This window comes from Vombatus ursinus, unplaced genomic scaffold (assembly GCF_900497805.2).
Source record: "Vombatus ursinus unplaced genomic scaffold, bare-nosed wombat genome assembly UNPS02014794.1, whole genome shotgun sequence".
NCBI classification, from domain to species: domain Eukaryota; kingdom Metazoa; phylum Chordata; class Mammalia; order Diprotodontia; family Vombatidae; genus Vombatus; species Vombatus ursinus.
The window spans coordinates 24,665,093-24,692,948 of NW_020954572.1; the positions used below are offsets into that span (position 1 = coordinate 24,665,093).

The 27,856-nt window shown below is 35.6% G+C and overlaps 1 protein-coding gene across 1 annotated transcript in view; it reads right to left on the minus strand.

The window, feature by feature from the left end:
• SPRED1 (sprouty related EVH1 domain containing 1) overlaps positions 1-27,856 on the minus strand; it is a 146,777-nt gene that overhangs the window by 22,891 nt on the left and 96,030 nt on the right. Inside the window, exons 3-4 of the mRNA XM_027870014.1 lie at positions 15,933-16,101; positions 14,691-14,740 (exon numbers count right to left, since the gene is read on the minus strand). Coding sequence (XP_027725815.1) covers positions 14,691-14,740; positions 15,933-16,101 — 219 coding nt within the window. The remainder of the gene's footprint in view (positions 1-14,690; positions 14,741-15,932; positions 16,102-27,856) is intronic.

A 27,856-nucleotide genomic window follows, 5' to 3' on the forward strand; every position in this document is an offset into this window, starting at 1 on the left:
AAGAATTACTGCAGGAGGGATATTCTGAAAAAAAACTGAGGTGGTGTGGGGAAGACAAAGAAAAGGGTCAGGAATTGTAAGGTGCAGAGAAAAATAGAATCATTCAACATTATAATCAGATAAAGAAATTTTGGATTTCAAGGCCATGGAAACGGAACACACTGCGTGTGATGACACAATCAAGGGCATGAATATCTGCATGTACAAGTTGAGGTAGAGTGGTCATGGGATGAGGAGCTGGGAAATCAGGGCATTTAAGAAAGTATCAATGCATATGATAAAGTCCCTTATTATGAGGGCAGGAGTAAGGGTGGAGAAAAACACTGTGTGCTAGGCACTGAACTCGCTGGATGAAAGAGAGAGTTTCTTGGGGGTCAATGGATAATAGCCAGGACAAGTGAACCTCTAAGCAGGAGAGGTGGCTGAGTGATTTGCTAGAGTGAGAGTCTGAAGTGGAAATGGGGAACAAGGAGTATTCTCATTCCCACTCTATGACCAGTGAGCTGAGAGTATGAATGAAAGTACAGCCAGTACAGAAAGGAGTGGCCAGAGACGCAGTCTCAGTGAGTACCAGAAGGCGGAAGGAGAGAGAGGGAGGCGGAAGATGAAAGGAAGTTTGTTAATTATGGAGTAAATATTCCTGAGGGCAAAGGGGTGGGAAGGGTTGGGTGATGAACTGATTCAGAAAGATAGAATGCATAACACAGTCAAGCTTTAAACAACAATTCCTATTCCTATGGTTAATTCTGGCAAAAAAGTGACCCTGGATTCTCGAAGGCTTTGACCAGTAAAGCATAAGTTCTATAAGCTTATGTACAAGAAAGGCTTGGGCTATAACTTGTTTGCTTTCTGAGGACAAACTTAGCTAAGCATACAGAGGCGTATCACCAGTAGTAGGCTTGCAACTAGGTAATTATATAATATAAAATATTAAATAAAGAAAAATACAGAATATCCCTCAGTCTTAGTAGCCCCTTCTACCTCTTTGGAGATGGTGACAGATCAATGGGGTCAGATAGTGGCTAAGAATGCCACAGTTCTTAGTTATAAAAATGAACTTAATCATATTTTAAGTGTGAGATCCTTGTCTCATGATAAATTGATATATTACTGGAGGAAATGAATCACATCACAGGATCACAGATTAAGAACTTGGTATGACCTCAGAAATCTATTAATATCGACATACTTTCTATAAACAAAACTAAAAGATGTAAGGAAGTTGTAGCCAAATGATGGTCCATACTTCCTAACATAACAAGGAACATTATTTCATCGGACATCAAGTTGTCTCCCAACCCAGTGGTGAGGATGATCATAAGCAAAAATATACTGTGAAAATAATTACCAATGAAGAGCCAACATCTATTGTAGAGGATTTAGGTAGAAAATTATTATAAAGAACTTGAAAATGTTCAAATTTCATTAACACAGACTTTAATACTTAGTGACACAAATACAAAGTTGGACACGGGAGGATAGCAAAAAATGTTGGTAAATATGATTAAAGATTAAGCAACGCAAAGAAACAACAGGTTTTTAAGCAACACAGAAGTCAAATACATATGAATATTTTCGAAGAAGAGAACTGGGAGGCAGTAGACATAGCAAGCACCAAATAATATTACAATAAGCCCATCGACTTTAAGAGCAAAGCTAAAACCAACATTGATCTAGAAGAATAAAAATGAAAACAGATGGCAAACAATTAATTCCAAATTAAGCCATTTAAATAAACTATTGATAGCAAAAATTAGGAAACAGATCAAGGAGGGGTCATCAACATTAAGCATAATAATTTAATGCTTAAGTTTAACTGATGTAAATAAAATGCCAGAAAACATTACTATTGCCTCCAAAGAACTAAAGTGGAATTAGGCAACTGAGAGGTGACTAGGGAAAGCAGCAAACTGCAAAGCGTTACAATGAAGGAATTACAAGAGTTAAATAGAATAAGAAAGGAAAGAATGTTATCAAATAAATGGTTAAGTAAAAAACAAGATGGGCTGGTCACCCGGTGGGAAAAAGGAATAACTACTGGGAAAGCCTTTGTTTTCCATTGTTCTCCCCTACGTTCACCAAAACCCCATGGGCACTGGGTGACTGGCAAGGTAGATCTCTCCCTCCTCTCCCTCCCTAGGCCATTGATAACCCATTAGGATGCCAGAAATCCTGGCAAAGCAAGTATGACAGGAAACCTTTTTCCCTCAACCTTATCAATGACTCTTTCCCCTTCTCCACTACAACCTATGCTGAAGGAAACCCAGAATCCCATACCACTCAGACCTGTAGGCCCAATCCCCTTTCTCAATGGTGGTATATAGGGTCTTCTATTTCCCCTTCCTGCAGAGGGGCCATGATTGCTCACACAATTTGGATGAACGGGGAGTCATCAGCAAGAATCTTGGTAAGACAAGCAGAGTCTCCCTAGGCTTTTTCATTTGTTCTCTCTCTGTACCCTTTAGATACTCATAGGCACTGCTTTCCTATCTTAAAGACCCTTGAGCCTTGCCATTCACACTTCAATTAAACCCTATTAAAAGTTGTTTCCCTCATTAGAGTGTAAGCCCCTTGAAAATAGTGACTTTCTTTTGGAAACAGAGTACAGTGCACATAATAAACTTTTTTGTTCATTCATTCAAATGATATTCTTTTCTCTTGATATCTGTTTAATTATATGGAATATTTTATGATCTGAACATATACATCGGTGCCATCTTATTGGAATAGCCTTTAAGGTTGCCTTTTGCTCTACTAAATAAAATACTTTTTAAAATATTCATCAAACACACACATTGTGGGTTCTTGTATTCTCTAAACTTTATAATTAATTGTGTAAATATAAAGATGTGGTCTGCTATAGAATATTATTTGCAAAAGCCTGCCTATTCTCTTCTCATGTTTTCACCAAGGATACTATCCATATATGTACAAAAGAATGAGAAAAGAGGTCCCTCGTATTTTGGATGGGCCTCCATGGCAAACTTACTGAAGGACCTAAACAAGCATCATACAGGATGAACAGGCATGGAAAAGTAACAATCTGTATCACTTGATGGAATCCTCACATTAATAAAAAACTGATGAAATGGGACCACAGATCCATTTGAGTATGAATATTGATGCCTCACGACTGTGGTCAAGTCATTTGACCTCTGTGGGCGGGGACTCAAATATCTCCAATCTGTAAGAGGAGGGGACTGGACTGGAAGGGTTCTGAGGTCCCACCCAGCTTTTGGTCTACGACCCTCTGATCCTGTGAAATGCTTCAAGAAGGAAAGCCAAAAGAGCGTGGCATCTACCTGAGTGAGCAAATGCCTGATCATCTTGCCAAGCAGAGAGGTATGGTAGCCGATGATAACACTGGTTTAGAATACAAGCTCTTCTGCAACATCTCACAGAGTAGGTAAGTAAAAAATGTAAGCAGTATCACCTTATAAAATAGTGGTGGCAGAAAAAACACACGGAGATAAAAGTTGATATGACACCCAATTAGGCCAAATCATTTAGAGAGATTTTGAGGATAAAATTGGGAGAAATAATAGAAAAAAAAATGCTCTGTCAAAGTGTTTATATAGGGTTTTCCCCCCATCAATGAGACTGAACCTACCACATTTGGATTTTAATGTCACAGTCTCAACAGTCCTCCAAAAAGTAGAAATGGTAGTAAAGAAAGAAAGAAAGAAAAAAAAAAGACTGGAAATGTATCTGGTCCAGATAAAGTATAGATAGTCAGGGCACTGAGGGATTGGTTTTAAAGATACCTATGAGAAATGAAGATACAAAATGATTAGAAAAAAAAAAATCACAATGAAAAATGTGATTACAAACCTTTCTCATCTTTCGCAAATAATATTCTTTGGCAGACCACATCTATATATTCACACAATTAATTGCAAAATTTAGAGAATGCAAGAACCCATTGTGTGTTGGATGACTATTTTTAGAAGTATTTTATTAGACAGAGCAAAATACAACCTAAAGGCTATTCCAACAAGATGTCACCAATGTATATGTTCAGATCATATAAGATTCCATGTAAATGTAACAACTTTGGTAATTATGATTATTGGTATCAAATCATAAATAATGGAAGATGTATGCGTGCCAAAGGCATTTGTCACTGTCATGGTGGACAAACTGCACAAATTCCAGATATTCATCAGTGGATGACACTGTGCTGGTACCTGATGAATTGAAGTGAAATAAATCAGCCCTCAAAATATTTTAAAATCTAAATGATATCTATAATTAATCATTCGAGGATTTGAAATGACTGTCCACAAAGTGGATGAGAAACACGTATTGTCAAGACTATACGCAGCTGGACAAATAATCTATAGATTTGATCGTTCAGTACATATACGTTAGAAATACTTCACAAATAGTGAACAAAGTCCTGAATTGGGGGATGAGAAGAAACTGAATTACAGTTGGGAAACTGACAAGCGCCTTTTTTTTTTTTGGTTGGTTTTTGCTAGACAATGAGGTTGAGTGACTTGCCCAGGGTCACACAGCTACTGAGTGTTATGTGTCCGAGGCCGGATTTGAACTCAGGTCCTCCTCACTCCAGGGCCAGTGCTCTACCCACTGCGCCACCTAGCTGCCCCTGACAAGTGCTTTCAATGACATGGATACAAAACCCCATATAATTAACATAAACATTCTTCTGGTGATGCTATACAACTATTAATCACAGAATACCATAATTATCAAAGAATCAAAATTACGAGTCATTCAGAGGGAAAAGGGCATGAATAGACTACACTACATTACCAATGAGGAATCCTGGTCAAGAAGTAGAGTAAATTAGAATGCCAAAAATTTATGAATCTCAAAAGGAGAGTCTGCCATTTGGCTAGTGTGAGGTAAAATAAACAGAAAGTTCACACGAGATTTAGGGAGACACTATGGTGTAATAGAAAGGGCAATGACTGTGGAATCAGAAGACCTGGATTTGAATTCTGCTTTTCACACTTTTATTCAACCTATATGACCTGGAGCAAGTCACAACACCTCCCTGGACCTCAGTTTCCTCATTTGTAATTGGCACAGGACTGGGGTCCTTTCCAGCTCTAAAATTACAATCCTGTAAAAATAAACGGCATCCATATAATATCAAAAGGTCTAAAGGAAGGGCCCTGGCACCCTGGGTGGATCTCCATGGACAGACTTATGGGAAGACAGACTGTACTTACTGAAAAGGCCTGGAGAGACTGTGACAGTAGGTACTGTTGCTAAGAGTATCCACATTGGTGAGATCACAGATACACGAAAATGTCTGAGTATAAATGTCAAGTCTTGTATTAGGTTGGGCTAAAAACACAAGCTATGCAAATATGAGATCAGGGAGGCATGACTAGGCAACAACTCCTCTGAAAAATCTCAGTAAATCAATATTAATCAACAGTAAGACATGACAATCAAAAAAGGCTAACAACGCCCTTTCACGACATTGAGAGGCACAATGTCAAAAATAAGGGAGATAATCATGTTTACTGATTGACTGATGATCCTGATGAACTCTGATGTGACTACAACAAATTTAGGTTTCTGGTGCTTAGTTTCTGGTACCATATTTCAGAAAGGATATTGAACAAGTCCAGAATAATAATAGCAGCTAGCCTTTATGTAGTGCTCACTATGTGATTTTTTACAAATATTACTTTATCCTCACAACAATCCTGGGATCTATTATTACTCCCATTTTACAGTTGAGGAAAATGAGATGAAGACAGGTTAAGTGACTTGCCCAGGGTCACGCAGATAATAAGTGTCTGAAGCCTAATTTTGAATTCAGGTCCTCCTGACTCCAGGCCCAGCATTCTATCCACTACACTACCTAGCTGCCTACAAAACCATGAAGAGGATGGTATGGGGCAGCTAGGTAGCAAAGTGGATAGAGCTCTGGCATTGGAGTCAGGAAGACCTGAGCTCAAATGTGGCTTCAGATACTTGACACTTACTAGCTATATGACCCTGGACAAGTCACTAAACCCTGATTGTCTTACCAAAAAGCTCAAAAAAAAAAAAAAAAAAAAAGAAAAGAAAAGAAAAGATAGAGAAGGGATTGGAAACAATGCCAAATGAGAATTGATTTAAAGGAGTTGAGGATGCTTAACCTGGGTAATAGTGAAAATGTGACAGTCACAGAATTTGAGGCATTGTTATGTGGAAGAAAAATTGGACTTGTTTCACCCGATATAACTACAAGTCACCCAGGATAGGGAGAGGGGCAGTCAGAGCTTCTTAATACCAATCACTATCTATGATATTTTAATTACCTGGATAAATAATAATGAAAAATCAATTTCCTCGTGCCACAAATCTGATTTTGAGTTTCTTTAAAACTCCACAAGGGGTGTTGAAGAAAGAGAGAGACTTAGGTTTGACACGAGGAAAATTTCCTGATTATCAGAAACATCTCAAGTAACAAGAGGGCTGATTGATAGGATGGTTAGGTTTCCATTCATCAGAGGCATTCAAGCAGAAGCTATGTAGCTTTACTTCCAGTGAAAGGTTAACTTATCCTATTTTGCAGTCCATTCCATTTTTTGGATAGCACCAATTATTAGGAAGGTTTTCTTCACATCAAACCTGTTGGGGAAGTTGTAGAAAGATTTCCTGTTCAAGTACAGGCTGGCCCAGATGACCACTGAAATCTCTTTTAAGTATTTAATAAGCACTCACAATATGTGAGGGGTTCTGTGAGGTGCCATGCAGCAATAAAAAGAAGATTGTCCCTGACCTAGAGGGTCAGAATTTAACATCAAGGACTTCAAAACAATTCCCTAGATTCAAGTGATCTTTAAAAAAAAAGTCCAGGGGGGTGGGGTGGAAGAGGGAATTTAGGTACTATAACTACTTTGTAGAAATATATTTTTTTTTTTAATTGAGTACAGCATATTAACAACAGATCACTGGTCTTTCTTGTCTATATAGATATACAAATACCAACTGTGTAATGAATTACAATAATCTCGTGTTGATAAAGTATTTGATAATGTGAAACTAATTTTCACTTAAATTTTACAGTGATTTACAAGTTAAAACTACAAAAGTTGAAAACACAAAATAAGATAAGGAATACACTGTGAGTACTACTGAAATACAAGGTATCTCAAAAGCTTTAGCGCAGTTTTAAGCCTTTATAGTTTAAAACTGTATGTTAATACAGGAGACATACTGTATTACACTCTCATGTTAATTACTGTGAATCAATGAGTATAAGCAAAATATATGTAGTTAAGAGGGAAAAAATACTTCCAGAAGAAGGAAATTGAGAAATTAGATGAAGAATTTGACAGAATCCTCTGTCCTTCAAGACAGATTAACATACAACTCTGCTACTCAGAGACTTCAACACAAAAAGACACAAAGCTAGATGAAATTTCATTGGAAAATATGACTATGGATCCAGAAATGAAAGAGGCCAAATATATAGACTACTCAAGAATTTCATGCTTGTAAGTCATAGATATTTTCTTTCATAAATTGGACAAAGGAACTACATTGATTTTTGTCACCATTTCTCAGAGTCTAAGTAACTTGCCTGAAGTCACAGCTAATAAGTGGACAAGTAGGAATCTACAGACCCCAAAACCATCTCTTTCTACTACACTGTGCTATGCTTGAAAAGAACCCAAAAAACAACTTCAGCCCAGCAAACATACAATCTTGCCATACTGGCGATATGATGATCCAGGACAACACCAGTTGAGACCACAAGTTAAATGACAGAATAGTCACAGGAGGAAGGAAATACTTGTTTCTCCAAATGGCTAAAGATAGACTGTGATTTGCTAGAGATTCAATTAGTTTACGGGAGCTTTTGTAAACACAGAAAACAACAAATGGATATCAAATGGAATCGATGTCAAGGCATTTTTACAGGTACCCGTTCCAATGCTTAATTACAATGGGATAGATACATTTAGATTATACCACCTACGTAATTCAATGTACAATGTGAAGTGGTTATTACAGTATTTAAAAAAGATAATGTTGGGCTGTGTAGCTGGAGCTGAATAACCCTGGGTTAAAGAAATCTGTACTATACAGGCAGAGACGGGCTGCAGTCAGCTTGTACTGAGGGCTGATTGCTAAACTTTCAATATGAGCATTTAAATCTCAGAATAAACATAAATGCCTCAGATTTTCTAGGCTTTAAAAATTGGAGAAAATAGTAATAGAGATTAAATATACACGCATATTTCATGCATACTTTTCAATCGTCCTGTTAATTATTTACCAGCATACCCCTGACTAAAGGCAACACAGTTTCAAAGGGACTCAGGGATTAGTTCTCAGGACATTTCAAAGACGACCATTCTCTAACTCCCAAATGGAAAAGATCAAATACAGTTTTTACCAAAAAAGATGACCAAGAAAAACCAAACAACTACTATCTCATATTATTTTGTTATCTCCATAAAAAATTGTCGTGAGAACATAAACACGAGGATATTCTCGATGAAAACATGAGAAAGTAGATTTCTGGAAACAATTTTCTACAGATTATATTATCTTTATTGTGACACAAACTAAAAGGTGCATGGAAATTCCACTATGCTATTTACAGATTTTTTTTTAACTGATTTTAAAGAAGGATTTGACTCAGGAAAACAAAAAGTAGCCTTGGAGATTGTTTTCAAATAAGGAATTTCCTTCCTTATACATATTAAATTCATAAAGAACTACTAGCTTCTGTTTGCAGATAACATTGCACAAATTTCAATGAAACCTGTAATAATACAAAGTCTCACTGAAATCCACACATGCAAGAGGTATTAGTTTAATTAGCTATACTAAAAAAAACCATGAAAAACTTATTGCCTAGATTATGACACATAGCTTAGAAAGGTAACTTTTTGGGGCAGCTAGGTGGCCCAGTGGATAGAGCACTGGCCCTAAAAGGGCCTCAGGAGGACCTGAGTTCAAGACCAAACACTTGACACTTACTAGCTGTGTGAACCTGGGCAAGTCACTTAACCCCAATCGTCTTAAAAAAAAAAAAGAAAAAGAAAAAAAGGAACTTTTTAACCAATTCATCAAATACATATCGGAGAGTTACTGCAGATGGATAGGAATTGGCATAAGAACTGAGAAGGAAGAGATATTTGGGGAATTTGTGGTGCTTTCCCTCATCTCAAACTACTCACAAAAAGACAGGAAAAAGGCTGTATTTTTCTGGTGATGTCATAAGGCTATGAGTCTTGAGCATCGTAATTCTGGAATTAAATTTGCAACGGTGCAATGGAAGACATGAGCAACATAAGGAGGCTACAGCACATTACCAAAAACCACTTACATAGCACTGAATACATGTATAATCAAAAAGGTGAGCCTGTCATATAGTAAAAAAATGGGCAGCTTGAGAGGAATATCGGTATAGTTGAGATACCAATAGAACAAGAGAGGAACCCTTCTAATAAGCAAATTATTTAGCTGCAAATGTTAAGAAGTTCAAATAATTACATTCTGTTGGAGAAAATAAAGATATGTCAGATAACTATGTTATTTTACTTTTTTGTTATCCATATGTAGTACTACAAAATACTCCACAACTAACCTGTCAAATTGGAAAGAACTCAGATCCCAGTCTTACAAATTATAAATGTGCTTATTAGAGAACGTAGCCAAAATTATGATTGTTATTTAATGTAGGTATATCATTTTTTTAAAAAGACTACCTAAATAAATTACTGTTAGAAAAGCAATTATGTAACTGCTGAAAGTTTAATCTATAGTTAAGCTGTGAGTAATAATCATATTTTTACTGATTTATGAATGGAAAAAAATATTAGTAATAACTTCCCAACTCTCTGGAGAGAACAGTTTTATAAAGGTAAAGGATTCAAGGCACAGTGTATCTTAACTGTAGGTATGTTTCCTTTCCACTCAATATATGCAATTCAACATGCAACTCTTAACTCTTCAACAAAGAGAAGAGCTTCTTAAAACCATTGAGTCAGTTCTTGGTTGAACCTGCATATTAAACTCTTGCTTCTCTTTAAACTAAAATAGTAATGGGAGGGTTATGATTCTCCTTCTCCCCATTTCTAACGATACTAGATTTAAGAAACAGAATTATGAAATGTGTTCTAGAGGATTAAATGTTAGTCTGAAAATTTGGACAGTATCTTGTTAATGTTAATCAAGTTTCCTTTCCCCTCCCCCTTTAAAGAATATCCACATGAATAGGTAGTACATCACAACCTACCTAATTTCATTATAGAGAGGTGTAGGTTTGGAGTTATACTAAAAGACCATGAATAAGAAAAATAGTTTATTAAGTTATTTTGCAATTCCTTAATTTTAAAAATGGGCTAAATTGTTAATGATTTTAGTTTTAGATCACACACACACACACACACACACACACACACACACACACACGAATGTAGTTATTTACATGTGCAATCCAATGAGTCTTTTTTTTTATTACAGGGTTATAAACACCTGAAAAGTAGCACTTAATGGAAATAATGACATAATCTATCCTAGCATTATGTATAATACTAGCTGGAGAACATGAGTTTAAATTAAAAACAAACAAACAAACAAAACCAATTCTCTGGGAAGAAAAGAAGTGCATAATATGCAAAAACACAACAAACAAACCAAACCAAAACTACACACACAGATGTGCAGTTGCCTTGTCTTCAAATGTCCAAAACAATTACACACCTCCTACATTCAATTCTTTCAACCCCCATAGCCAACAAAGCAAAGTGCTGGCACAGATTAGAATCTGCATAATCTATAAAGTAATACACGCCAGTTTTTAATGCACAACGGAAATCTGGTTTGCTCCCAGCTGCTGGTATAATAATTATTGTCCTACGGTTGCTAAGAGATTCTTTGACTTTTTTTCCTTGAGACTACTAAAACATTTCTGTGTGCAAAGGCAAAAAGGAGGCTGGGGAAAGCAATAAAATGACTCCAGCTGTAGATGTCCAACGGAAAAAGCCAGATGACAGCTGTAGAGAAAACGAAAACCAGACTGAGCTGCTCTCTTCTTCAAAGATTTTCTCTTCACTTTCCCCCCTCTCCTAATTTTCAAAGCTCTTTAACAATGTTCTGTTCCAAATAAATGATTGCGAAGAAGAGAACAGAGTCCACACTACTCTTAAGAATTCTCTTCTTAAGGTTGTATTCCATGAGGCTATTAATTTTGTTCCACTTGGTTATAAGCAGCAATGAAAGGTGTTGGCAATTATTGTTTCGTTTAAATGGAGATAAAAACTTTATTAAGTGTCTGATGTTTAAAATGACCTTTCTTTTTCTTTTAAGTTTGACCACAAACTTGCAAGATAATATTCAAGTTAAGTTATGCTGTACTTTTACCTAGACTGTAATATTCTCATTGAATGTAACAGGTAACTGATATATTTTCTGTCCCTTAAATGAGCTTTATTTCAAAATTACAGCACAGTAACTTTTTATTTGGGAATTATGAATGACACAACTGATGATGGTGTGATGTAAGAAAAGGTGGTTCAGTACATTAGAAAACAAAGACTAACTATAAACCATGAAAATGGACTGGGAAAACACATCTTTTAACTCTTTGTATTCTAATATTCTACATAAATCTAGGTAAAATTTTAAATGAAAAAATTAATTTTGCATAAATAGAAAACAGAATGTCAGTAATTACCTTTCATTGTCTGGAATATGGTTATACAATTAAAAATGTAGTTACATTAGTATCATATTTAATGGATCCTAGACTATCAAAACAGATTGCACAGAAACTATCTGGTCACATAATAAAAATCAACTTAAAAATTGCAGAGTTCTTTGTGAATTACTATAGGATTATACTTATTACCAGGAGTGCCATAAAACTCATTTTTGAGAAAGCTTCAGTCTTTCAACTTTGTCTTCGGACAGAAAATCCTCATTAAATGTTACCTCTGCAAATCAGTACATGAAAAATTCACATTCTGCTTGCCTGAAGCAAAACCACTTAAGAAAGTAGAGGTAAATCATAGCACTTTTTACCACTTTGGCACAAAAATCATAATACCTAATCCTGACAAAGAACAAGTCAGTTAAGCACTTCTTAGGGTCAAAGGAGAAAAGATGTCAATTTTTTTTAAGACCAATTAAGTCTCATCTTTCATTTCCCTGGAGCATGAAATTTGAGATTTTCTACTTTTATAAATTCAAATCTATTGTGAGATGAGGTTTGTGAACTCTTGATCATTCCAATACACCTAAATAATAAGCTTCCAGTGTTAGAACTTGCAACCTTGGCAGGTAAAATGGTAAAATTTATCTTAAAACAAGCATAGGCCAGCCCCCCCCTTTTTTTTTAAATATAAAGACACTAATTAGCTTATTAAAAAAGCTAAAGAAAGAGAATAAAGTGCATTCAAGCTTCATTCCTGGATAATCTTTCAAAGAATCAAATACCACAACTTTAAGGTTTTAGTTTAAGTAACTGTAAAATGGATCTTAAGAAATAGTAAAAATGTTATACTTGCCCTGAAGGAGTTTATGATCTAAACTTCCAATAAAATCATCACTTTCATCATAAAAATCTTTGGTTATAAAATTAAAATTTCCTTAGAAATTTTATAATTTACCTATATTAGAAATGAATACATCAATTTTAAAAAATTATCCAGATAATAGATTTAACACCTTCCACTATTTCTCAATTAAGCTTTTGCAAATGGAAGCCAGAGAAAGTATGGGCAATCTACTCAATTTGGACATGAATACCTCTATCTTGGTCAGGTACTACAGGAGACAATTAGCTGGGCCCGAAATTTAAAGGGAGGTAAAGTGGGCTTGACTATAGTAGGGGGACATTGTGAAGCACTTTCAATGACCCCAAGATTGTCTCTGAAACAAAAACCTATTTTTTAAAAAGCATTAAATACTCTTTTTGGTATTTATACCAAAAATCTTTATAGAACACCAGAATCTCCAAACAATCAAAATGATATGTGACCTAAAGGGCAATGCAGAGATGCTTGGCACAGGGTACAGTACATTGCCAAGGATGATCTACACACAAGAAATGGCTTAAAATAATTTAGGTAACATATAATCACAATAGAAGTTGTGCTGGTCATAAAACCGTGCCACAGCAAGGGTATAAAGAGATGGACAAACTAAGTCTTGGGCTAGTATGGATGAAATAATAAGAGGTCTATTGTTAGAAGTTTAAATAATCAGTTTTTTTGCAGAGGTTAAGAAGAAATAAATTAATGTCAGGTGAAAAAAGATATTTCCTCTTATATAACCCCTCCCTCAACTTAAAAAAAAAGACATTTGCTTACTGTCATGTTTAATTTTCTAAATAATCTAGCTTTGAACAATCATGTGAGGAGGAAGCTTTACTATTTTTCCATCCCTTTGGAACAAAGAAATAAGGAAGTTTTATTATATCATCTACTAGATATAGTACAAGCTTCTTTAAAGAAGTATTAGGAAGTGAAGGGACACTGGTTCACTCATGTTGAGTAACCTAATAGCATAAAATTTTCTCATTTGTCCGTAAAAAACAACAAACTTATTTTATATTATGATCAACAAAACCAAATAAAGAAACATACAAAGCTAGAAGAAAACTTCTATGATAGAAGTCAGAAACAGATGGAAAAAAAGTTTATCTTTTAAAATAAAAATATAGTAACTGTCAATTTAAAAAAGATTCTTAAGTGTTTTCTCCTGTGAATGAGGGTTTTTTAATTCTTCCAGGCAGGGTCCCTTGGGATATAGGGAATGAAGAATGAGGAAAAGCTGGACAGTGCCCAGGAGGTTAAATGTTGTTCCTCTACTTAGACCTTCTGTTTTAAGTCTCTTAAGTCTAGTCTTTTTGCTGTTCTTGGAAGCAGCAAGGGATACTAGAACGTTGTTGGACTTGGAAGTGGAGAAACCTGGGTTCAAGACCTGACTCTGACACTTCCTCAGCATGTGCCCTGAGCAAGTCATTCCACTGGCTGAGTTTTAGTTTCCTCATTTGGAAAAAAGGAGTTGTGAGGAAAGCACTTTGTGTTTGGCCAAGTGATTGAACAAATGTTAGCTATGCATGCCTCTATTTTGCTTCTGTGACTCTTTCATGTTCACTTTCTTTCCTAATTCATCTCTAACTTACAAATACAGTTCCAGCAGAAAGCATGATTATAAACCAAAATGAATATTTTCTTTCCACTGATTACTACAGAAACTTATGAATGCTTCTGTAATAATTTTTTGGTTTCACAGAATTATCTGAAACTGGCAAAATAGTTTTAATATGGGCCATTTTGTGGGCCATAAATATAGCTAATGTATATGAACTATGTGAAAATGGTATTTAAAAAGAAATTTATCCATCTGTCTGCTGGCTGCATTGCTAAGTCAGAGAAAGTCTCCTTCACTTTCAGTCTCAATATCTGCTGGAGGCTATGGGGTAGTTAAACCTGGTGGAATGTATACTTTTTAAAAATTAAGTACATTTTTAAAACTTTGCCTTTTTCTATAAATTATTTTTTGTTTCTACTTTGTTGGCTATAATTTATTAAATTTTAAGATGATTCTGAATTAGCAACACAATTAGCAAATATAAATCCTTCAAAGATTTGGCTGTCATTTCCTTAGAACAATTACTAAAAAGAAACCCAAACCACCACCACCACCAACAAAACCACCAAAACATGGAAAGTATGATAAAATACTTTAATACTTACTGGAAAGTTATCTTCAGCTACTTCAACTTCACCCTGTGATGTTAGACAGTCTAAGGAACAAAGGTAACAAGAAATTAGGCAAATTTGAACAGACACACACACACACACAAGATGCAATTGATTTCTGTCATCCCAATACTGCTGGAAATTATAGATAATTATGTGGTCCACCTGACAGTCAGGTAAGCACCATTCACATGAACTTAACTTCAGACAAAAATCCCTGGGAAGCAATCAGTAATTGTCTTTATGTTGCAGAGGAACAGGTGTTGACTACCTTACTATCATTTAACCCCTGCAAAACACAGCTAACTAGCTGAGTCCAAGGGTGAATTAATGGTCTTCAGACTACTGAGAGGATAGGGCTCAAATATGACTAATAAAAGAAACAATTAATGCCATACAGCGTGCTTCTGATTCAAAAGTCAGGTCCATATGTACAATCTACCTAAATGCATCACTTTAACCTGAGTTTCATACATATAAGTTCCTTGTTAAATATAGCATTAGTACAATAGCAATAGTGTAACAGTGTAAACACAGAGGCATTAGGTATTAATTTATTAATGACATCGTAGTGAGAAGTTGATGGGGATAATGAGATATGGCTGAAATTATATTAATCTGCTTAAATAATTTTCTATCCCTAAAAGATTGTTCTTTTTAAATTTGTATTTCCATTACTACTTTTCAGTTAACGTATCTGCTTTTTTTGAAATGTACAATGAACTGGAAAGCAGCCTGCCACACCCTACTGGTCAAACTTCTTTTTACCAATTAAATATATTTAAGAATTGAATAGCATCTTATGGTGACTTTTCCTCTTTTTGAAAGAAATTGGTTTTTAAAGGGCCTCATTTTTGTTTTAAAAAAAAAAACCATAAGCCACTTTTACATGAAAGTTTTCTCTTCACTTATAATCAGTTTAAAGAGAAAATGTTGTATATGCCAGAATGCTTTATCTTTCTTTCAAGTTCTTACGTCACCAGTGTTAAAGTCACCCATTAAAAAAAGAAAACGTTACTTGCCATTTTAATGAATAATGTTTGTAGTCACAAGAAATGTTAAAGGAAAACTTGAGCTTTAAAGGACTACAGTAATTCTAAATTGACAGACACTATTGAAAAAGGGCTTCATTCCACTAAAAGCTTACTTATTTTAAAACATAAACCTTGGGTCAACTTTTGAAAGTCCACTGGAGATAATGGATAAATTAAGTGAGAAGGTAGACATGAAACCTACCTTGAGAAATATCTTCTATAGCTCTTCGAATGCCTCTGTCAAAGGCTCTTGCATCAGCAGGACTTTGAAAAGTAAGGCCAAACTTTTTGTCATCAATCTTCCAGTGATGAAAGGTTGGGGTGACCTTGTTGTAAATGAGGTCCTTCTTTAGCATACATTCTAAAACCACCTACCAGGAATAAAAAACCCTAAGTTATTGCACTCATACTGAAGGTATCTAGTAGACTGAGTTCAAAATGGGGTGTGTGGGTGGTACAGCTAACCACATTGTCAAATAGCTTATTAAAAAAAATTCAAAGCTACTTAATATTCACATACTGTATTAAATAAATCCAGAAATGAAGTAAGGTTCAGAATATGCTTTAAGGATAAGTCATTTTTGTTTAAAATATTATCTTAAAAGTACAGTGACACATAAGTTAAAACATTTTCTTTAAAAAGTCATGTACGTGAAAAAAATAAGCACCTTGGATTAGAGGCATTAAGAAAATGCTAAAAAATGTTTTATAGTATCTTCATTTGCAAATAACTGATACTTTTTAATGTTCTCCTTTCAAGAACCATGACTTACACTAAAAAATATACGTTTATAGCTAGGATTCAAAAGAATAAATGCCAAGAAAAGAATGAAATATTTTAACATATAAATTGAGTTATCTTCCTAAAGAGATACATAACTGTTTAATATATTTATTTTTACTTTGGGATTCAATGAACTAATCCTTGTGTGGGTGGGTGGGAGATTGCAGTGAAGGGAGAAGAGTTAATCAGACCATTCTTGATTCATTTATTTTCCTCAGCCCAAAAAATTTCATCACAGGAATCAAGAAATAGGTAATAGAAATAAGGTGTTAAAGTGCAAGGAAGGGTTTTTCCTTTGTTATTTCTTCATGAGGTGTGAAGATCCACCTGATAGAATTAGAGGGCAGTTGGCTGACTAAACATCAGCCATGTCTGTGAGGGTGGTCTTTAACAAAAAAGATCCTTGCCAGCTCCAGAATACAGTGACCTCTGGCAGCAGAGAAGAGAATAAGGATGGACTCAAGATAGAATAATAAGCCCTGGTAGTCATGAGTTTAGCTGCATAAAAGGAGCAGGCCCAGGGATCTTTACTTGCCCAATGATTTGTCCAGCAGAGACTCTTTGCCTATGTGAGAGTAATAAGACAAAGGACACTGGGGCTCTGCAGTATCACAGTATGAGTTTTCTTGGCTGTATATTGTTTTAGGCAATGGGGTTAAGTGACTTGCCCAGGGTCACACAGCTAGTAAATGTTATGTGTGTGAGGCTGGATTTGAACTAGGTCCTCCTGAATCCAGGGCCGGTGCTCTATTCACTGTGCCACCTAGCTGCCCCAAAACATTTTTTTAAACTTCAGGTTTTTCCTCTGTGTGTATGCTAAGCTTAGATGTTTTCTCCTAACCTAAAAACATAAATTCCTAGATTGAAAACTTATCTTTAAGTATAAGAAGGATGGTCACCAGATATTCAAATTTTCAAATTTGAAAAAATTCAAAGAAGTGAGCTTAAATAAGAAATTTAAGGAAGAACTTCCACATACTAACAGTTGTTAGAAAATGAATTGCTTAGTGAAGGAGGACTGTATAGGTATCAAATATCTGAGGTAAGGCTCTGCCTAGGGGGAATGGAATAAAGGACATGCCTTCATTTTTTGGATTGGACTTGTGATTTCTTCAGTGTAGGGAGTATGTGGTGAGGAACTCCCTCTATCAATAGCAAAAGGCACCTGTTCTGTAATTTAGACATTGCCTGTGGGTTCTGGTCACATGGTATATATGTCAGAAGTCAGTTGTCAAAGGTGGGAGAGGCAATATGATATGGGGAATAGAGAGATGAAACCCTGTAATCAGGAGACCTGGATTATCTTTCATTATGATTATATAATAAACTATCTTGGCATTTCCACTGTAGTTAATATTTATTAAAAGCATACTTAATACAAATAAGTATCTTTATAAAGAGTTCTGAACAAATTGAGTTAAATAAATGGATAATTACAATTACAATTTCTAAATATCTTATAGTATGTATCCTATTTGATGATAATAAGATTCAAGTAATAGGATTTTACTATTGTTAATGAGTTTATTCTAATTTAATCCTGACAAAAGGCACCTAATATTAATATAGTAACATATGTAATATAATATGACAAGAAGATGTATCTAACTACTCTTGTGAAGAGCAAGATGAGAAAACATGTATAGAAAATTACTTATTACAACTGGAAACCACAATCCCTCTTTCAGTAGCATTACTGCTTTGCTAAAAATGAGACTAACATTTCTGGACTCTTATATAGTGCCATTCAACCATATTAAAATGGTGTCTGTGGGTTAAGTTGTGTCCCCAGAGGTGTGAACCACAGGAAATTGGTTTTATCTGGATTTTTCCAATCACTATGACTGTAATGATAAATATAGGGAGTTGGGGTGAGAGGGCACAGAGAAGGGGAAGTAATTTATATCTGAGGAAAAATTGATCAGTTAGTGAAAACTATGAAAAGTCATTTGGTTTTAAAAATTTTCACGATATCTGAAACATTCAACTGGGCAGTAATTCAGATTCCTTCTATAAACTGCCTCTCCATTCTAGCAAACAAGTTTCTAAAGATAAGATTTTCTAATATTTTATACCAGATAACAACTTACCACAACATATCAGTTTAAATCCTCCTAAGCAATTTAGTTACAGTAATTTCCAGAAATCTACAATTCCCAAATGACATATAATTTTGAAGCCCTTTTGTGACAAAATGTGCTATTTTATGATTTTTTAAACCCAATAATTCAGAGTTCCACCTAAAAAATGTATTAACAAGCTATGCTATTTGATGTGAAAAGATGTCAAACTAGTTTTAAAAAGTAGATACAGATTTTTGAGTATGCCTTTTACCTACAGAACAGAAAATAGCCTTTTATTCTGTTCAGATTTAAGAAATAAAACAAGTTTACTTTTTAACATGCAGAATTCATGAAGGATAAAACTAATTATTAGAAAAAGTATGTCATTTCTAAATTGATAAGGAGGTAGAAAAGCAAACTTTCTTAAGATTTGTCTTTTTCTGTATCACTGAGTGTCAAAGTGATTCTTTCAGCTTCTGTGTTTTCTGATAGCATGAAGAGTAGAACAATATTTGAACCAAGGTTACATTATATATTGGGAATTTTTTTTTGGTACATAATGTTGTTTTTAATTTTTCTGCAGCTGTAGCTTCATTTAACCACACAACATGCAAATTACTTACGCAACATCAGATAAATATCTGATGAATGAATAAAAATTTATCTGAGGCATAAAACATTTGAAGACTTTGGTTCTTTTGTTTTTGTTTTGTTTCAATGCATTAAAAAATGACTCCTCAAATTCCTTTCTCATTTTCAGGTTCCATGGTCAGATTAGGGTCTGAAATTTTCTATTTGACAAAAGATGTTTACATATTTGACTATATCCAAACAGCCTGCTAAAATCAAACATTCATAAAAGCTTCTAGTTGAATCTCCTTTTTGCTTTGTAGTATGTAACATGAAATCTCCAGGACTGAATATAGTCTCAATTCAGTATCAGGATGGGGCAAGCAACCAAACATTCACACCACCCAAGGCCACACACACACACACACACACACACACACACACACAAACACACACACTTAATCACTCACTCTGATTGGACTGCCAAGTATTCGTGTTTATCAATCACACAGTACTCAAAGTTAAAAAACAAAGCAATTCTTCAAACGGCTTATTGTAGCCATGTGAGATCCACAATTTATGCATAATATAGCAAGAGAATGGCACAACAGACATGTAGCCTAAGAAAAGCAACAATATCCACAAACTGTAAGTCTTGGATGAACCACTCCAGATCTCTCGTGCAGATCATCTATTGAGGATTTAGACAGATGAGGACAAGAATTACATAGAATGAAAATATATGGATAGATGAGCTGCAAGTGCATATAGGTGGAGAGTGCATACAATGAGTAAATTGTGAATCAAGGTATAAGCACTCATACTTTATTAATGTGTAGAATAAAATAATTTTAGAGATGAAAGGGATTTTTAGAGACCATACATCCAATTGTCTCATTTTATAGATGGAGCAAGTGCATGAGGCCTGACAACACATTTACATAATACATCTACATAATAAGGCAGATCTAGGAATAAAATCCACATTTTCCATTGCAGTATGCTGATTTTTCTAGCAACAGTAGTAGTCCCTAATTTCCACACAGATGAGTTTGATATCATAAAATGGATAGCTGACATATTTAACCAACTGCAGAAGGACTACATGATTCTTGCTTACTCAGTATAACCAATGAAGCCAAAACTGCCAGGTTAAGAAATTAGGGATGCTGGTGTCATTTACTAATTATTGATCTAGTAAATGGTGAGTTTACCTGACCCTCCTTAATAGTTCTTAATAGATTCACTTATCAGGAAATATCTGACTCAAGACAATTTTGAGTCTTGCTAAAACTACTTACTCTTTGTCAGTTGCCAGAGACAAAAACATAGTTAAGTTGTTCAATTTATGACTGTTATACTTGAAATTCAGGCCAAGCTTATTAGTGAGAAACACTAATAGTTAAGTAAACTTCTTCTTGAGTTGGGAACTTCTCAAAGCATGTGAACATGATAAAGTCACTATGATAAGTATTATTTAGGGTTCTGACACTTAATGGCCAGAGAAAGGGTAAACAAAAGTAAAAATAGTCTTGATGGCTCCACTCTCCTTTCTATTTTATAGAAAGTTGTTCACATATTACCATGGCTTTAGAAAATGGTTAACTTTGATAGCTCACAATGTAATCACTATATAGTTATTAATTTTTTAAAAGATATTTATGTTTTAACATTTTTCAACAGAAAGCAAGAATTTCCACATACAGCAGAAGACAAAGAGGAATGTATATGAAACCATAAACTTGTTTCATATTATTTCTTAAAATATATGAAACTTCCACATATAAAATCCATCTAATGCCAAAACAAATTATAGGCGTGAAAATTTTTTAAGTTAAAGAGAAATTTATACTTTAACTTTCTAATCTATTACACTATATTGAAAGAGATCAACACAAGAGAAATAATTATGTAAACTTTGTTTTTATTATGCTTTTTTTAAGTATAAAAAGTTATCTAGCGGCATATGCAATATCATTTGCCACCTGTACATCTTCCCCTTCTCACCAACCTGTTTCAAGATGAAAGTGAGTTTCATCATCTGCTTTGTGGGATCAAAACTGGTCATAGTACTCAATCTGAGATAGCTGCTTTTTAGCACCATTTTAAAATACATCATTGCAGTTGTTACGAATATAGTCCTCCTAGTTCAAAGAACATATTTAATAAATACTGATATCAATAATAGTAACAACAAAACATCACACACCTATCATCAAACCTTAATCTGGCCATCAAGCTCTAATCAAAGAGTATAAATAATAACAACTGGCCCTTTTAAAGACTAATATACAGGGTGGAACTACTTGACTAACATTTTTGGACATTAATTTAAAATTAAGGTGTATAAGTTTTATAACTAAAAGCAGCATAATTAACTAAACACTACTTCCTCATTCAAAAGCACTTATAAATTGTTTATGGAGTCAGTAGCAGTAAAGACATTTTATTTTCATCTGCTTACAAAGACCAGCAAACCTGACCAAGTTACAGTTGAATGTAATTGCTGTATGTAGACTGGCTGGAGCCAGCTCTAGGAAGGTGACTGTAAGACTAGAGGCGGAAGTGTATAATTATGTCGAGAGTATTTGGTATAAACGGCTTTGCATTCCAACAGATCTAAACAAGCTGGGTAAGAAAGCACAAGAGACAATAAACATCAACTCTTTCCTAACTGAAATCAATGCCTTTATGGGCCTGGGGTAGGGTGGTGAAATGAAGAGAAAATAGATTGTTGTTAATTGAAGAACAAAATCACAATGCCAGGGGAATTAGAGAAAGGCCCCCAGTATACTGGGGAGACCTCCTGTGCAGGATTTATAGAAATAAGTGAACAAAAGCAGCACAGGATTGAAAGCATGAATGAATTGTAATTTGTTCTTATGTCAATTAAGATCCCAGATCCACCTAAGTTTCTGTCTTGATGTTCTTCAGCATTTCTAATTCTGAAAATCTATAGAATTGTCTCTGCTTTTCCTTCCTCCCAAACCCTGCTACGGTGGTGGTGGTGGTAGAGGTGAGGACTGAAGAGGGAAAGAAGGAAAGAAAGGAAGGATTCAAGGAGAGAAAACTGAAGAAAGGGAGAAAAGACTTACAGGACTAACGGAAGGGAAAGGAAATGGAATAATGGGAAAGGGGTAGTGCTCAAGGAGTGCTTCAGAAGAGTTTGTACCTATTTGTAAGAGGGGTTTGGAGGTTTCAGGGAAACCTAGGAAAACTTGTACAAAGTGGGGCAGAGCGAAGTTAGCAGAAGCAGAACAATGTATACAAGAACAAAATACAACGTGAAAGGTTTAAGAACTCTGATCAATGCAAGTAACAAATTTTTCAGAGGACTGATGATAAAGCATGTTTTTCATCTGTCACCAGAGGGATGACAGACTTAAGGTGCAGAATAATAAAATTATTTTTGGACACAGCCCCTGCTCAATAAACTCCAGTGGCTTCTATTGCCTCCAGAAGCAAACAAAATAACTCTGGCAGTTAGAGCTTTTCATCACCTAGTCCCCTCCTACCTTTCCAATCTTCTTAAACCTTACTTCCCAACATGTACTCTTCAACCCAGTGACATTGGCCTCCTGATTTTTCCACAAACAAGACTCTCCGTTTCTCAGTTCCGGGCATTTTCTCTGGTTTGTTCCCATGCCTGGAATGCTCTCCCTCCTCTGCATTATCATCTTCATTTTATAGATGTCAAAACTGAGGCTCAAAGAGATTAAATGATCTGCCCATGGTTAGCCAACTAGTAGTAAGTTGTAACCAGGAATGAAATTCAGTTTTCCTGCCTCCAAACTTCAGTGCTTAATCCAATATATGTGATACTTTAAAGCTCATGCACTTTCCTGAGCCACAGGGATGAACTTCTAATTTAAAGTCTATTTATTCTTCCCTTTTCACATATTTTAAAAAATAAGCTTAGTTATGTTTCTCTCTGTTCACAGAAGATAAAATAGCAAATCATAAAGAGAGAGAACTCCTCTAAGTGGGTAATACCAATAGCAGTGAGCAGAGGGAAAAAATCATAGTAATATAAGAACTCAAAACCCAAAAACCCAAGATCACTAAGAGTAAAGACAAAGCCCAACTAATCTCAATATTCGCTAAGGGCATCATTGCATTTACAGTAATACAAATGAGTTATCAAGTGTAAAGGGTGAGAAGTATAAAGTATATTTTAAACAGATGACTTTCCCAAACAAGTTTTGGTGCTTAAAGGGACAAACCTCATAGTTAAGCCAAACATTGTATTAACCATCTTAATCAATATGAAAGCTCAAATAGTTGAAACAAAATGATTACCAGTCTGTTAAGTCTTTTAATTAAACAGATGGAGGACTGAAAGAGTGTGGGAATAGATACTCTTGCTGACACCCTCTTGAGTGAAATCAAAGAAGAGCTTCAGATTTCAAAATTGCACTGTCATTCATTACCCATGACAACACAGAAAATTCAACTGTAATAAATACTTTTATTGTAAACTATTGTTTTTGGCAGTTTTCCTGGCCTTTTTCTTTCTATAATACTTCATTATGTGTTAAGAAATCTTATTATTTTCACTTCTAAGTGTTCTAAATTTTTTCCTTTTTAATATCCAAAGATTTTAAATATAGCTTATAGATTATAAACAGAGCTAAGGAAGGAAAGGGGTTAGTGTTCCCCTTCACCTCTAGTCACTGGAAAGCAACGATCTTTTTAATGCTCATCTAAATCCTCTCTTCCAGTCTCACTGACATTAGTCAGACAATACCGTAGTGACCTGTATAGCCACAGCTCAGGCTGGACCCCTTTTCCAAGGAGACTTATAGACACTGTTAAGTGCTACGCTTGAGAAGCTTCCCTGTGAAAGAGTGATCCTTCAGGCAGGGGGATAATTATATTTGTTGGGGGTAGAAGAGATGGCCAATGACATGAGGAGACACATACTAAGACCACTGAAGAATTGCTGAAGTCAACGGTAGTGATAGGAGCTCTCTAATTGAAGAAGATGGAATCTAGAGGCTTTGGCTGAAGATATTGTACCTGCCCAGCTGTTTTTGTCCCAAGGCCTGTATTTACAATCACCAAATTCTGCTAATCATACACAGTTCTGCTACCACCTTCAACCCCTGGTCATGCCAATATGGGAAAGGTTTTAGTCAATATCATGTTGCCTGTGCAGCCACAGCTCATCCTGGGTCCCAATCCCAAGCTAGGATTTACTATAATTCATAGTACATTATCATCTGAGCTGGGCCCTTGCTGTTTGCTCAACAATTCTATATTATCATCAGCTGGGTGGTATGGCGGTAGAGAGCTGGGTCTGGGGTCAGAAGACCTGAGTTCGAATCTAGCCTCAGTTACTTAGCTGTGTGGCCTAGGCAAGTCACTTAACCTCTGTTTGCCTTAGTTTCCTCATCAGTAAAACTGAGATAATAACAGCACCTACCTCTTAGGGTTGTTGTGAGGATCTAACGAGATAACTGTAAAGTGCTTAGCACAGTGCCAGGCACATAGTAAATGCTATAGAAATGCTAACTACTTTAACTATTATTTTCATCTCATTCCCCAATGACTTCCAAAGCTTTTCTTTTCTTACACTCAAACAGTGTACAACCCACACTTATAGTAGAAGACAAAAGCCTCTAATTCCATTAAGATTGAGACCATCCGTCTGACGCTGAGTAAAATGAGCAGAACCAGGAGAACATTGTACACAGCACACACTGTATGATGACTAACTTTGATGGACTTAGCCCTTCTCAGCAATGCAAATTTCTAAGACATCTCCAAAGGTCTCATGATGGAAAATGCTATCCATATTCAAAGAAAGAACTACAGAGTTTGAATGCAGATCAAAGCATACTATTTGCTATTTTTTTCTTCTGTTTTGTTTTGTTTCCTCCTATTGGTTCTAACTCTTCTTTACAACGTAACTAATGTGACAATACGTTTAATAGGAATGTATATGTATAGCCTATATCAGATTCCGTGCCGTCTTGAAGAGGGAGGGGGAGAAAAATAAAAAACATTAAAAAAAAAAAAAAAAGGTTGAGACCATCCAATTTGTACTTCTTCAGCTCCCCTCCACTGCTTCTCCAAACCTCTAATCCTCCTTACACCTTCCCCTGCCCCTTTTCCCCCCGGAATCCTGTTACCCAAACCCCTGATCCTATTCCCGTCTAGGACCAAGCTGCAGTATCTTCTCTCATGTGTTTTCAGTTTTTTCCCTGTTATTGACTCCTTCTCATATGCCTTCACATATGCTCAGGCCTTTGTAATCCTTGACTCTTCTATCATATCTCATCTATCTATCATCCTATCTTTCTCCTGACCTATATTACTGAACTCTGGCTTGGGTCCCTCAACACTCAAGTCACCAATAATATATACAGTTTAGTATGATATAATTTGAGGGAAGACTATATCCTAAGAGTAGCCCAACAATCTATCACTGAAATTCCCTTTAGAAGAAATCTTCAAACACAGGACTGATGACTGCTTATCAGGTATGTTATACACAGGAACCTGTGTAGGACAGACTGGATTAGATTGCCTCTAAAGATGATTGTGCACTCAGTGCAGCCTCTGAAGCTGAGATGCAACACAATAAAGATCGATTCTCTGCTGCTTGTGCTAAATTTGGCCTGACAATCAACACCAAGAGGCTTTCCCCCTACCAAAATGAAGGTCTCTAAAGCTGTTGTGCTGATCTCATTGTTGTATATCTGTGAAACCTGCACAGCCTACCAGTGCCATGCCAGAAAACTGACTAGCTTCCATTTGAATTGTCTTAGGAAGATTCTGAAGATCACCTGGCAAGATTGGGTACTGGACACTGAGGTCCTTTTTCAAGCTGAACCACAAGCATCAAACTCCACTTCAGAGAGTCCAACCCTGATTGGCTGACCACGTTGCTCAAATGTTGAACATGCGTTTGCCCAAAAGACTCTTGTACTGAGAGCTCACACAAGGCAAGCGCTCACACAGACAGGTCAGAAGAAGTGATACAAGGACACTCTCAAGGTCTCTCTGAAGAACTCCGGCATTGATTGCGAGACACAGACAATGCCACAGGGCCATCCAGCATGGCATGCTCCTATCAAAGAAGACATCGTGCTCTATGAGCAAAGCAGAATTGCAGTAGCTCAAAAGATACGTGAGATGCACAAATTTAGAGACATCTCCATCCCAAATGTTCATACGGACTATTTGTGTCTGACCTGTGGCAGAACTTTCTGAGCTCATACTGGTTTATTCAGCCATAATCGGACATACTGTACACTGATATTGTGATGTCATTTTGGTTCTCTTTGATTCTGATGGATAACAACAAACCATGACCTCCTAAAATGCCAAATTCAGTGGTCTTTTTTTAGTCCTTATCTTCTTTGTTTTCTCTTAGCTTTAAGAAATGCTCCAAATCAATAAGTGAAATTCAATCAAAATACCCAAGACCCAGTAAACTGGCAAAGATGACAAAAAAATCATTGTTGGAAGGACTGTGATTGATTGGCATCACTAGCCCATTGGTGGCGAAGCTGTGGATTTTTACAACAATTCTGAAAAGCAGTTTTGAATTATGCAAATAAAGTGATGAAAATGTCCACATCCTCTGACCCGGAGATTCCATTACTATGTATATGCCTTAAGGAGGTCACTGATTAAAAAAAAAGAAAGTCTTCATATAGACCAAAATATTTAAAGTAGTGCCTTTTGTGATCACAAAGAATTAGAAACAAAGTAAATGCCCATTGACTGGGAAATGGCTGAACAAATTGGGTTACATGAATGCAATGGTTAGAACCATGTTGTACAATGTGAAGAATATAAGGAATATAGAAAAATATATACGAATTTACATAAAATGAAATAAAGTCAAGAAAACAATATATATGACTATTTACAATACTGAAAATGGAAAGAAAATAAGAAGTAAATGTTGCAAAATTACAAAGAAAAAGCATGGTCTCCAAGAAGAGGACTAACTGAAGAAACATCCCAGTCCACTTCTTTACAGAGGTGGAAGGTCCACCAGGGTGGTACACTGCATTTATTCTCTGGCTTTTATGTATCAATTTGATTAACTAATCAGATTAATTGATTGCTTGGTTTTTTTCTTCATTTAAAAAAATTTGTAAAATGAGATGGCTGGGGGATTGGGGGAAAGATAGTGGGAGAAATTCTAGTGCTGTAAAAAAGCAAAAGATACCAATAAAAAAAAAAACAACCAACATTTCAGCGATTTCCTTTTGCCCATGGAATAAAATTCAAACTTCTTTTTCTAGGAATCAAGACCTTTTATAATCTGGTACCACTCTAACTCTCAAGGGTTGTGAAAAAAAGTGCTACGTAAGAAAAAGTGCTAGGTCAGAAATAGGTTCTGTTCACCAAATCATAGTGAATCCCTTGAGGGGGGAAAGATAATGAGTTCTATTTTGGATATGATGAGTTTGAGAATTGTACAGTAATACATTGTTTTATATTCTTAAGCAGAAGGGATATAAATTCAGGGGTATCCCATATAGTAGCATGACACAGACTTTCAGTTTATGACACAACTATGTTTTTCTTGGAAAATATCAGGAATGAACTTATCCTTAGAGGTAAACAGGTGGTGGAGTGGACAGTGTCGGATCTGAAGTTAGGAAGACCTGAGATTAAATTCAGCTTCAGATTCTTACTAGCTCTGTGACCCTGAGCAAGTCATATAATTTGTCTACCTCAGTTTCT